General features: G+C 44.3%; 2 protein-coding genes across 3 annotated transcripts; one reads left to right on the top strand and one right to left on the bottom strand.

The window, feature by feature from the left end:
* Positions 1-1,382: 1,382 nt before the first annotated feature.
* esd (esterase D/formylglutathione hydrolase) lies at positions 1,383-3,470 on the bottom strand. 2 transcript variants are annotated; one of them, XM_058082024.2, is made up of 9 exons: positions 3,336-3,470; positions 2,871-2,938; positions 2,704-2,792; positions 2,526-2,624; positions 2,226-2,350; positions 2,039-2,158; positions 1,837-1,935; positions 1,595-1,762; positions 1,383-1,526 (listed from the first exon to the last, which is right to left on the bottom strand). In XM_058082024.2, exons 2-9 carry the CDS (start codon positions 2,936-2,938, stop codon positions 1,446-1,448), a joined length of 849 nt encoding a protein of 282 aa, XP_057938007.2. In that variant the 5' UTR covers positions 3,336-3,470; the 3' UTR covers positions 1,383-1,445. The 2 variants fall into 2 exon arrangements, with proteins under 2 accessions (XP_057938007.2, XP_057938006.2); XM_058082023.2 differs by lacking the exon at positions 3,336-3,470 and adding an exon at positions 3,236-3,259.
* A 3,700-nt stretch (positions 3,471-7,170) lies between these two features.
* On the top strand, positions 7,171-12,906 carry LOC131135920 (pancreatic secretory granule membrane major glycoprotein GP2-like). The gene is made up of 15 exons (XM_078795150.1): positions 7,171-7,659; positions 7,734-7,805; positions 7,940-8,042; positions 9,000-9,102; positions 9,222-9,456; positions 10,037-10,211; positions 10,290-10,371; positions 10,443-10,505; positions 10,597-10,796; positions 10,932-11,063; positions 11,202-11,386; positions 11,493-11,647; positions 11,732-11,977; positions 12,238-12,397; positions 12,527-12,906. The coding sequence occupies exons 1-15, from the start codon at positions 7,588-7,590 to the stop codon at positions 12,623-12,625; spliced, it is 2,082 nt and encodes a 693-aa protein (XP_078651276.1). The 5' UTR covers positions 7,171-7,587; the 3' UTR covers positions 12,626-12,906.
* Positions 12,907-13,193: the final 287 nt, after the last annotated feature.

Here is a 13,193-nt window from a genome sequence, read left to right as displayed (position 1 = left end):
GTGTGTTCTAAATATACAAAAAGTTAAAAAAAAGAGGCAGTAAGAATGCACGTAAACCTGGAGAAATAAACTCCAAAAACTATCAACAATGAGTCGTTGACATATAATGTGATGGGCATATTAACCCACCGTCAGAAACATTATTATTATTAACATTGTTATGCCAAATAACTACTTTACAAGCGTAATGACCGCACCGGCTAGCTACTAGCCTAGCTTCACCACACACTTGCTAACGCTAGGAGTAGCGGTCGTTCCAGGATGGAAATTCCGGTCATAAAATGGGTCTTAAAATGACCAAAATACAGCAAAATAATGTAATGTTATTATGAATGCATCTGACTGACGATGGGCAAAATTCCCCCTCAAATTTGCCTTTAAAGGTGCTGTCCGCCTTGGTTAGGTACGGGGTATGCTAACGTTATAGCATTGCAAGCCATGCCCTGTTTGTTATTATGTTTTTTTGTTTTAACTTTTGAACACATTTTATCGGTGGGGGAGAGCAAACAATGCAGTAGCGTCGCAGCATTTTACTTCCTGTCTTTTAAAAGAATGCAGATGAACAATAAGCAGTTTAATATCCAAAGCTAAAAATTCAAACTGCAATTTTTATTCCCCCCCTAAATGTTCACTAGTGTTGCTGGTCACTGTCCACTGTAAAAAAAAAAAAAAAAAAAAAGTATGTCCCCTGTGTTTTTAATTCTTATTTCAAGAACAAATAACATCACAAAATTTTTCATTGGACATCAACGTGGCTTTTCACCTGCAGGGGTGACGTTGAGGAAACAAAGAAGGGATAGTCGTGCGCGTCTCAATTGGATCACTTCTGTACTTTGGCTGCGTCTCAAAAGGTGTACTTTGGTACACTTAAATCCGTATATCGTGTACTATGTGTACTTACTTTCTGTGAATTTTGACGCTATACGTGTGCAAATTGATACACACCCTTAAGGGCGCCATCTTTTGAGTTAAATATCGTCATCATTTCCGATGAGTGCATAAAGTCTTGTGCACTTATGAAGACAGTGAGTGCACTTATTGAAAGTGCCATAAATCTTCCATGTAAGACACGGCTCCTCTTTTAGCTTCAGCAATAAACACGATGTGCACTTTAAATTTGTATTTATAAATTCTTGATGTGATGAAAACCAGATTTATTTGAATTAGTGTAAATATGTTGACCAGAAGTGTTTTTTTTTTTGTATTTGGGAGCAAATGTATTTGAACAGAGGATGTTTTGTGTCAAAGCATGAAAAGTCCCTTTAAGGTGGCCTTCCCTTTAAGGTGGCCTTAACTGCTGTGGTGCTTGTACAAAGGAAACGCAAGTAAAACTCTTTAGCGTGGAAGTTCTTGTCACTTTGATCCACACAAACATGAAGCGGTGAAACACGACCTTTTATTGTGAAAATAAGGTCACATGACCGTTACAGAAATGCGTGGCCGACTCAAGCGTTGAGGAACTTGGCGTGATGCTTGATGTGGTCGTTGATGAAGGAGTAGATGAAGAAGTAGCTGTGGTCGTAGCCCTGCAGGAGGAAGCAGACCGTGAAGGTGGTCTCGTGGAACGGAGGACTTCATTTGTAGTCGGACTGACCTTCTGCAGCCTGAAGACGACGGGGATCTTCTTCTCGGAGCAGGCGGCAATCAGGTTGTCAGGCAGCAGCTGGCCGGCCGACCCGAACTGGTCGTCACGGCCCTGATCGATGAGGATGTCCAGCTGAGGGCCCGAGTATGCCGCCGCCAGGACGGTGGCGTCGTATGCCTGAAGGAACGCCACGGGAAGGAGATGGTTGATTTCGGGAAGTTCGACCACGCTAACGAGAAGCGGACTCTTACCTCCCATGTGGCACGGTCGGGACCCAGGTACCCCGCGAAGGCTTTCTGCCCCCAGGGGCACTGCATGGGGTTGCAGATGGGGGCAAAGGCTGACACCGCCTGCAGAAGACACGGGTACACAAAGTTCCCACCCAAATTCCCGGGTCAGACAATTCACCAGAGGACGGAAGTGTGTCGATTCGGGCACCCCCTCATGACCTACCTTGTATTTCCCAGGGTTCTTCAGGGCACAGATGAGCGCCCCGTGGCCGCCCATGGAGTGGCCGCTGATGGATATCCTGTCGGGATCAGTCGGGAAGTTGGCATTGATCAGTTTGGGCAACTGAGAAGAGAAAAAAAGATTCCGAAAATGGAGGTGGACTTCCAAGACCTGAGAGTCTGTGTGGTACCTCCTGGGTGACGTAGGAGTACATGCGGTAGTTGTTCTTCCAGGGTTCCTGGGTGGCATCCACGTAGAAACCGGCGCCGGTGCCGAAATCCCAGCTGTCGTCCTCGCCCTCGATGTTGCAGCCGCCTGCAGCGGGACACACGGAATACCATCCGTCATGGAAGGTAACAAAACCTGAACCATGTCAATTTTTTTTTTATAGGTCATCCCAAATTCAAAATGTCTTCCTGTCTTTTTTTGCTTCCTGCCCCCCCCCCCCCCCCCCCCAAATTAAAACACAGCATCCGTGTTTTGTTCATACGTGGGCTGGTGTCTGGAGCGACGATGATGATGCCGTTCTCCGCCGCCGCCAGCTGACTTCCCGCCTTGGTGATGAAGTTCTGCTCGGTGCAGGTCAAACCTGCAGGGACGCCATATTGGACAAACAGTCAAATCAACACACCCCTTACAAGAATGGCGTCGGAAGGAAGCGCTGCCACCTGAGAGCCAGTACATGACGGGACATTTTTGTGTTTCGGCTTTGGGGGGCAGGAAGACGGCAAATTTCATCTTGCACTTGAGCTCGGTGCTGCAGTGGGAGTGGGAGTGGGGGAAGCATCATGTCAGCATGCAAGGTCCACCCTCATATCAGAGACACTGGCATCACCTGTCATGTTCAAAGACCTTCTGGAAGCCTCCGGCACACTTGTTAGAGGACACCTGGGTGACCGCCATCTGCAGGGCATCAAACACGCCATCAATTACATTCAAGAGATGACTATACTTATAAACTATGTTATTTCAATAGCAAAACATTACAGGCTAGCTAAGACTACATTCAATTAAATAACTTCCCAGCTGAAATATCAAAGTTATATGCATGCCGAATCACGGAGATTGGTCCACAGATCGTTGCTACTGCTAAGTATCTCCAGTAAACATGAGTTATTACTTTATAACAACAAAAACGTTTCTAATTACCACATTTCTGACCAGAGTGTCGCTTAGCTTGTGCTACATCGGTGAACATACCAAAGTTAGCATATCTCAACCAAAAAGAACCCGCCCAACGTCACTCGGTGGTTTATAGTCAAGCACGTCAACACTTTCTACTTTAACTCCACGGACGTACCTTGATAAAACGGAGGATTTTGGACGTTTGCGTGTTTTAAACCACAGAACGCTAATTTGGGACAGTCCACACCAGGTCCACAGTCCAAGTGCGTCCGCATGGCGTGATGACGTCACGACAGCGTCCCTTTACGTCGCTACGTCCACCGCGTATATGCACATCTTGGTCGCTAGATGGCAGCAGACTGAAGTAGAACAACCTCAACGCAACTGCACTTTAATGGGAGTTTGGCTCAGCATCCTTAATACTTATGGGAGACGTTTTCTGTACGTTACAAATACATAATAAAAAAAAATATATATATATTTTTAAATATTTAAAAATTATATAAAAAATATTTAAAAATTTATTAAAATTATATTAAATTATATTTAAAAAAATTATATATATATGTATATATATAAAGGCAGCTCATTAATGCACATAATGGAACACACCTATTCCTCCTAGAAAGCCATTGATCAGGAAGGTCTGCCTTGAACGCTTATGTTCGACCGCTGATTTTTTTATTTATTTATGAAAGACAGGTGTATAATCTTTCTTGTGGTAGGTTCCATCATTATGGAAGCCTGTTTCCGCCACTGAAAAAAAAAATTGCCTGGTACTATAGGGGTTCTATAGGCTTCTAAAAGGCTTATTTGCTGGGTGCGTTGCACATAGCAACACAGAAAGGAACGCCTCACCTAGCCTTAAATTACGCCACCGCCAATACGTATCATTACTATTCGGTAGTGGCCTGAGGCTAAGTACTTCTTTGGCGTAACAATAACAACAATACAAAGGCCTTATAGGCGTAGTAGGTTCGTCCCGATACTTTTTACCTGTTTTTATATTCTTAAGGATGGGCAACATTTTGTCTGCCCCAAAATCGATATAAGACACGACATGCTCCGTATTCTCGGACTTTATCAGTTGGAAGATGTCAATGGAATGGAATGAATTTGCATAAAGCAAGTGCTGTGGAATGCATCGGCACACATACTTAGCGTCGGAGAGGATGAAAGTTACGCCGAATGGAGAAATAATTAGGAATGTAAACAATGCAGCTGGAAGGCAAGCAAACGGGCGACAAGTGAAGTCGAGGCAAGAGAAGATCTGTACTTGCTGACAAGGAGGTCCACCTGAGAGAAGGTAATTGGACTTTTATAATATCTCACATCTACTCCAATCATCTTGTTGCTACTGGTGGTTGGTTTAAGTCAGGGGTGTCCAAACTGTGGCCAAACTGTGTGTTGTTTTGTTTTTAATTGGCTTGTGGCACATTGTAAAAATATACAAGAAAACATAAAAAAACTGCAAAAATTGAAAAAAAAAAACACCCAGGAAATTAAATAAAATATAAAAATTAATTTTATGAGAATAACTATGTAATATTATGAGAGAAAATAAGTCAGAAAATTAGTCAAAATATTAAAGAAATAGTTTTAAAAATATTAAATTATTAATTTAATTATTTAAAAAATATTTTAATTTTTTTTAAATAATAAACAAACAAACGGTAATGGTTCTGTTTGTATTGCTTCCTGAATGTTCTCATCTTGGGATATAAAATGTTCCTTACTCAATCCGTTCCGTACTTTGATTCCACATAAATGCAACATTCGCAGCTAAAAAGGATAAATGTAGTTTTATTCAGTATTGAAGTAATACTTGACATTTACTGCTGAATACTGCATATTTGGTATGAGGTTTCCGGCTCTTTTTTTTTTTTATCTATTATGATCCCCAGAAATGTTTTTTTTCCTTCACCTTTTCAATGTCCACCCCGTCCATTTTTATTTGCTCATGCGTGTTTTTATTTACTGCTATTACCAAATTGCATTATTTTATTTTCAAAATAATAATAATTAATAATGAATACAGTTGTGATTTTTGAAACATTAGGTTGAGTTGTAATGCTAGGAAAACAGTCAAAATATTATTGTAATAAAGTCATAATTACCAGAGTTGGCAAATTGAACAATTTTATGAGAATAAATTCTTAATATTATGAGGAAAAATCTTATATTTTTTGTAGCATCGATTTGAAACATTACAGAAAATGTTTTTTTTATTGAAGTTGTGTTATTGCAGAATGAATATGCACCTCACCGGGGAGGCATCTTGGACAAAATATTTCAGAAAGTTGAGCCAGAAGACAAAGATCTTGTTTTACCAGTTGTTGTTTCTCCTCTTACGTATATACACGTACGTACATAAGTCCATGAAGTTTATGTAGTGACTGAAAGAGCAATACTGATACAGATCCTGATACAAGGTGAGAAGCTTCATCATCCCGTCGAAGCTCACAGGCCTGCTGCTTTATGAAGAATGATTGAGTGTACAATGATGAGTCTAGTGAGAGTTTGCAGAAGATGGATCTATGGTTCAGCCTGGGGGGGGCGGCCTGCTTACGTTTCTGCATAGTTTCCAACTCCAAGCTGTTTAAAAATGACACATTTTTGGATGTAAGAACGTCTGGCCTGTGGACACCCACACCTTTTTGTTGTAAAAATGTCAATCATGTCAAATGTCTTGCAGGTCTTGGTCAGCTGACACAAACATGCTCCCCCTTCTGGTTTTTGCAGCTGGAGTCTGTTTGCTTCCAGGCAAGAACACCTACGTCATGACTCAGTTCCACATTGTGTACTAACCAAATCAATTTCCCACAACAGTCCATTCCGGAAAGCCAAAAATGTTCCCACAGAACCCATTTTTATTCCTAGTTTTATAATTATAGTTTTATATGTAGAAGTTAATTCAAAAAACAAATAAATTAGGAATGGAAATGACAAATGAACATTTAAGTTTACATTTTACCTTCATTGAACACATAGTGTGACAGTGACACCACCTTCCTGTTTTGCCATGAGTTATTTCTGGAATTTAATAAGGCTAAAAATAAGTTATGGCAAATGTTATTAGCAACAGTCACCTCAAACCATCCAACCATCCATACATCCATCCAACCATTCATCCAACTATCCAATAAACCATCCAGCCATTCAACCATCCATCCATTCACCATCCAACCATCCATCCATTCACCATCCAACCAACCATCATCCATTCAACCATCCAACCATCCATCCATCCATCCAACCACCCATCTAACCATCCATCAATTCAACCATCCAAACATCCATCCATCCATTCAACAATTCAAACATCCATCCATACATTCAACCATCCAACCATCCATCCATCCATCCATCAATTCAACCATCCAACCATCCATTCAACCATCCAACCATCCATTCAACCATCCATCCATTCAACCATCCATCCATCCATCAATTCAACCATCCATTCGACCATCCATCCAACCATCCATCCATTCAACCATCCATTCAACCATCCATCCATCCAACCATCCATTCAACCATCCGTCCATTCAACCATCCAACCATCCATCCATCCATTCAACCATCCAACCATCCATCCATTTAACCATCCATCCATCCATCCATCCATCCAACCAAAACACAACAGAGCTGAGGTCAAGCCGTTAGTGTTAAAAATAGATGACCAACCCAGTTGACACAACATGATGGACACCAAAGTGCCGCTCATGGGGGGTTCAGTTGATGAAGGCCATCTTGTCATAATGGCGTAGTTGAACAGCAGCCACCAATCAGAAGCCTCCAAGTGCTTCCTATCGTTTGTATTCGTAGAAGCTGGAGACTCTATCGCTGCTCACTTGACACCATGCTCGTTTCTTCCCGTGTGTCTGCGTGCAGGGGCGTCTGCTGCGTTCGTCAGAGTAAAAAACATCACTTCCTGTCCTATTAACTTCTATGGACAACTTTACAACACCATGTATGTAAGTCAAACTTCTCATTCTGCCACCCAAAGCCTTGACCCCCGGGCCTTGACCCCGGGTGAAGTCATAAGGGCTTGTTTGAAATCTTTCCCTGTGTAAAGCTACATGTTTGGTTCTAACAACGGCGTTGTCGGTTGAGTTTTGGTTCAAGTCCAAATGCCTGAACACAGGACACATGAAGTTTTTCATAGGAAATAATCCACTTCATATAAATCCAGCCATAGCAGACCAGAAGTCGACCCGTGTAGATAAATATACAGTACATACAGTATTCATGCTTGGCGTCAACAGGTAAAAATCAAGGATGGCACAGGTGCCGTTTGCTTTAAAGGGCCGTACGACTCCACCGACAACAACGACTGTTTTGTCGTACGTCATCAACAAGCCAATAAGGGAGGGTTCAAGATTCGCCAGCACGGGCCGCTCACCAAGTCAAACTTTCACCAGAACATGACTCAACTCCTCGGGACATCCCAATGTCGTGTAATACTGAGGCTACGAAACGACAGCAACACCAACCTTGTGAGTACAGCACACACACCCCTCTTGTAGACCCGTTCCAGTCTCACTCAGATACCTCTGGGTTTTATTTTCAGATTAATTTCTCATTCCGGTATTTTGAGAAGCAGCAAGCCGTGCTGTTTTTGATGCCAGAAACACTAAACCAGGTGATCATCACTTCCTTTTCATTGTCCAAATTAAACCAAACGGTCCCGAGTGTGCGATAAGACTCCAAATGGTTGTGCATGTGCGAGGATCTGTGAGCGACAGGATCCACCCGTTTCATGTCGTTCCTGTGTAGGGTGAGAACGTCACCGTGCTGGTCAATGGCGAGGAAGTGGACCACTGGAACCTCACTGGACTCGGGTACAGCTACCAGGACGTGAGCAGCTGCAGACACTCGGGTAAGTGAACTCATCTTCCTGGGGTCCCTACCACAAATACAAAAGACCGCCCCTCCCCCGGTTGGTTGTGCAATGGTTCTTATTGATATTCCATCCAACCGACCATCCATCCATACATCCATCCATACATCCATCCATCCATCCAACCATCCATCCAACCGTCCAACCAACCATCCATCCAACCATTCATCCATCTATCCAACCATCCAACCAACCATCCATCCAACCATCCATCCATCCATCCATCCAACCATCTATCCAACCAACCATACATTCATCCATCCAACCGTCCATCCAACCATCCATCCAACCATTCATCCATCCATACAACCATCCATCCAACCAACCATACATCCATCCATCCATCCATCCAACATCCATCCATCCATGCATCCATCCATCCAACCGTCCATCCAACCAACCATACATTCATCCATCCAACCGTCCATCCATCCAACCATTCATCCATCTATCCAACCAACCATCCATCCAACCATCCAACCAACCAACCAACCATCCATCTATCCAACCATCCATCCATCCAACCAACCATCCATCTATCCAACCATCCATCCATCCAACCATCCATCCAACCAACCCACCATACATCCATCCAACCAACCAACCAACCAACCATCCATCCATCCATCCAACCATACATCCATCCAACCATACATTCATCCATCCAACCGTCCATCCACCCATCCATCCAACCATTCATCCATCCATCCAACCAACCATCCATCCATCCATCCATCTATCCAACCATCCATCCAACCATACATCCATCCAACCAACCAACCAACCAACCAACCAACCATCCATCCATCCATCCATCCATCCATCCATCCATCCATCCATCCATCCAACCAACCATAAACAGAACCCAAGTCATTCTTATGGCCCTGCATCAGAGCCAAAAGGGATGACAATCATTTAGTCATTTGTGTTTTGCAGGTGTCTTAAATCAACCTGGCAGCGTAACTTGTGACGCGAATGGCACCTTCATAAACTGCAGTGAAAGAGCCGTCCTTCAAACCGTTCCTCAACAAAACGACCTGTAAATACCTCACCTCTTTTCTACTGTCGCTCACTTTTACTGTTCTGAGACCAGCCATGGTAATAAAATGGGATGGTGTCCTTATTGGTAATAGCAACTTCATCTTTCACCTCCGTTAGGTGTGTGAATACTGCCATATGTACCGTGACTGCGTCCACCATCATTGATCACCATGGCAACACTACCTCAGTGGAGGATCGATGTGCCTACACTTTGTTGTCAGAGTCAAGCGTCCGGCTGGTGGGCGTCTTTCAGGAACGACGTCGTAAAGATGTGATGTTTTTGGACCGTGTCATCATCCATCTGGATGATCCAGATGTTGACGTCCACCTGGGACAGGGTGGGAGGGTTCAGGTGAGCTTCTGATGGACACTTTAGTTGATATGCCCCCAACAAGACTGGTGATGGATGGATGGTTGGATGGATGGTTGGTTGGATGGTTGAATGGATGGATGGATGCATGGATGGTTGAATGGATGGATGGATGGATGCATGGATGGCTGGTTGGATGGTGGAATGGATAGATGGTTGATTGAATGGATGGATGGATGGATGCATGGATGGTGGAATGGATGGATGGATGGTTGGTTGAATGGATGGATGGATGCATGGATGGTTGGATGGATGCATGTTTGTTTGGATGGTTGAATGGATGGATGGATGCATGGATGGTTGGATGGATGGTTGGTTGAATGGATGGATGGATGGATGGTTGGTTGGATGGTTGAATGGATGGATGGATGGTTGGATGGATGGTTGGTTGAATGGATGGATGGATGCATGCATGGATGGTTGGATGGATGTTGGGATGGTTGAATGGATGGATGGATGGTTGGTCGGACGGTTGAATGGATGGATGGATGGATAGATGGACTTCCTCTAAAGTCTCCAAACTCGAGACCATAAGCGAAGCATGTTGATTACCACTTGTCAGGCCAACAACACGCAGCTGAACCTCGGCGATTCACCTGAGGAGCATCACGGTGTGGACTTTCTGAAGGATGAAACTGGAGTGACCGCCAATGTGTCCCACTCCAACTCCTCCACTTTGGTCTTCTTTGATGGATACACGGTTCACATCCACACCACACATTCATGGATGTTGAAAGGTCTTGCCGACTCTTGATGATCAAGCAACAGTCGTCACATGCAAATTAACAATCTCTCCTCTGACTATCGTTGATCAGCTGACAGGAAGTTCCAGGGTTTATGTGGAAACCTCAGCCAGTCTTTGATTGACACAAAGGACTTGGAGTTCAGTTCTTTTAGGTATGAACCCGTCTTTACAGAGAACAGACCTGGGAAACACTCCAGAATTACTGCTATTTGTCTCCCGCTAGTTGTGAGACGCGGTTCAACGACACTGTTGACAGCAGCATCAACTGCACCACAGTCAATGAACGGTGAGCAGAGACACGACTGAAAGCCGGTCTTGGGGTGGTGTCCAGTCCTCCGGTCGTCCCTCTGACTTGATCCTTCCATCTAACGCAACAGCTGTGAACTTCTGAGAGGATGGCACTTTGCCGGCTGCCATGCTTACGTCGATCCAGAGCCCTTCATCGCCGCCTGCAACAACACTCTGTGCCAATACCCCGATGTGGATGGTCTTATGTGCCAGTTTCTAGAGGCCTACACCAAAGCCTGCAGTCTGGAGAACCAAGCTGTGGATGGTTGGAGGGCAACGGCCAATTGTTGTAAGACCATCTGTCAATCACTTGTCACAAGTTCTCCAAATGAAGTCACTTTTGAGTAGTGGCTACTATTGATCGGATGTTAAAATACACAGATGGAAATATGAGGTAGAACGTCTTAGTACTTAATCTTTCCAGCGACCACTCGGGCCTTCTGCAATGACACCCTCTGTGCGGATCACGAGTTCTGTGCTGAAGGCCTCAGTGGTGACATCAGATGCTTCTGTCGGGCCATTTTTGTTTCTGACTACAGATCCAACAACTCTTTAGGTAAGAACAATGAGTGGTAAGAACAGCATGGTCACGTCATGACCCCACTGTGGAACCAAAACACGTCCTGCCCTAAATGTTCGCAGTCTTATGACAAATTCAATAAAGTTGCATGTTTCATTTCCTTGGTTTGTTCAGGTCAACCGGTGGTCTGCAGTGCGAATTCTGCTTCAATCACTCTGCTCGGTTGTCTCCTGGAGGAAATCGATCTCGACTATTCTGACTTACACCTCAATGACGACTCATGCAGAGGTGACAGAGACACGAACCACATGGTGACCTTCCGATTCAACCAGAGCAGCGCCTGTGGGGCTGAGGTCACGGTGTGTATCCCTGCCATTAATGATGGCGCTCAGGATGAAGCCACCTTCTTAGTTTCCTGAAATGTTGCTGACTTATGAGGCGGTTTGAATCTCCCTGACCCGGCAGGCCAACAACAGCCACGTGGTTTATAAGAACAACCTCACCGCAGAAGGAGTCACCAGCAAAGTCATTGATCGTTACGATCAGTTTGAAACTTTTGACTTCTCCTGCTTCAGCGGCCAACCTGCCATTCAGAGCATGGCCTTCAAGATCAGAGCCAAGTGAGTCCTTCAAAAGCTTTGAGGCCGTCATAAAGTATTTGATAGGATCTGATGTTTATGGTCTTGTATACGTGTCTTCTGCAGCTCTGTGGACCAGCAGATCGTATCTGAGTCTTGGAACTACAGCGTCAAGATGACAGCCTACACTGATGCTGACCACAGACACGCCCTAAAGTCGGACACTGAAATCCAGATGAACCAGATTGTCTTTGTGGAGCTGACGGTTTACGGCCTGTTTGACAACCTGGTCGACTTGGTGACTGACTCCTGCTGGGCGACGCCCAAGTCGTCGCCCGCTGGAGCTCTGAGATACAACATGATCACTAACGGGTGAGACAAGTTGGCCCAAACCAGTTCTTTCGACTGTTGATGGACTATGTCAGGGGTTTGCTCCATAGCTACAGTACACCAACATACTTCAAGTTGTCAGTACTTGTTGGCATCTACAGTAAACCTTATCGCCCAACAAAAACCTTTGATAGGAGTTCAAGTCCAAGTCTCATAGAAAATGAATGAAGGTCTGAAGTATCTCCGTCAATAGAATCCCAACCGCATCAAAAGTTATGAGTTGCTCTTCTGTTTGTAAGCAGATGTTCAAACACCGATGAGATGGTGAAGGTGCAGGTCAATGGGAAGGGAATATCCAGCCACTTCTCCTTCCACATGTTCCACTTCTCCGGCCAAGGTCATGGCATCTACCTGCACTGCAAGCTCCATCTGTGTGCCAGTCACAATGTCACCTGTGGCCCGGTACGACAAAATTCTTCACCAACTCTGATTGGTTGAAAACATATTCATCGGCATGGAACATTTATCTAAAATAGTTTGAAACATCATGTTGTCCTTGTCTTGAAATCTTTCTTTTGAACTTTGTCCCAGAGTTGTGGTGGCCCTGCTAAGAGAAGCAGACGCAGGTCTTCCAGATCGACATCTGCTGATGAAAGCCCTGCCCCCATCAGCCTGTCCTGGACCAATTAGGAACAACACACCTCTGCCGCTGACATGTGACCAATGAGGTCTGATCACCTGATAGTTCTGCTTGTTTTCACAGCATATTTGCACGGTGACTCGGACTGACCAATGCTGGCGGATATCGCTCGGATTCAGAAGCTTCATCTTTGAATCAGACTAGCTTTGACAGGAACTTGTCGGACCAGGGTAGAGTTCTTAAAGGTTTTTCCTCTACTGTGAACATAGGCTGGATCACACTCCTCAGACTCCCCAAGAAAGTTTATTCCAAAGGGATGAAGAAGTTGAGCCTGGATTTGTGTGGGGAATTATGTGGGGACTTTTGTGACTTTTGTGACCATGTGGAGGGGGCGGGGTATGGAAGCAGGAAACGAGAAGGGCTAGACATGCTAATCTGTTTGTGCTCGACTGCTGTGTTTTGCTGCCATGTTACAAATAAAAGCTTGTCTGAAAGTTTCCATCCTTCCTGAGGAGCTATGCTCCATTTTCCGTCAGACACGATAACTCGTTATATTACGGCTTTATTCTCGTAAATTTATGACTTCATTCTTGTAAAATTACAACTTTTTTTTCTCGT

Source organism: Doryrhamphus excisus, linkage group LG12, assembly GCF_037039965.1.
Source record: "Doryrhamphus excisus strain RoL-2023G ecotype Guam linkage group LG12, RoL_Dexc_Guam_v1.1, whole genome shotgun sequence".
NCBI classification, from domain to species: Eukaryota; Metazoa; Chordata; class Actinopteri; order Syngnathiformes; family Syngnathidae; genus Doryrhamphus; species Doryrhamphus excisus.
The sequence above is the reverse complement of the archived record's forward strand: the minus strand, read 5'-3'. Positions and strand labels throughout refer to the sequence as shown.

What these genes read in the sequence shown, in the direction of transcription:
- esd (XM_058082023.2), bottom strand. An exon ending in CGTCATGTACTGGCTCTCAG is followed by an intron (nt 2,625 to 2,703) that starts GTGGCAGCGCTT and finishes GCGTCCCTGCAG; the next exon opens with GTTTGACCTGCACCGAGCAG. An exon ending in CCGACCGTGCCACATGGGAG is followed by an intron (nt 1,763 to 1,836) that starts GTAAGAGTCCGC and finishes GCGTTCCTTCAG; the next exon opens with GCATACGACGCCACCGTCCT.
- LOC131135920 (XM_078795150.1), top strand. Translation starts at nt 7,588, where the DNA reads ATGACTCAACTCCTCGGGACATCCCAATGTCGTGTAATACTGAGGCTA. An exon ending in GTTCCTCAACAAAACGACCT is followed by an intron (nt 9,103 to 9,221) that starts GTAAATACCTCA and finishes CACCTCCGTTAG; the next exon opens with GTGTGTGAATACTGCCATAT. An exon ending in TTGGAGTTCAGTTCTTTTAG is followed by an intron (nt 10,372 to 10,442) that starts GTATGAACCCGT and finishes GTCTCCCGCTAG; the next exon opens with TTGTGAGACGCGGTTCAACG.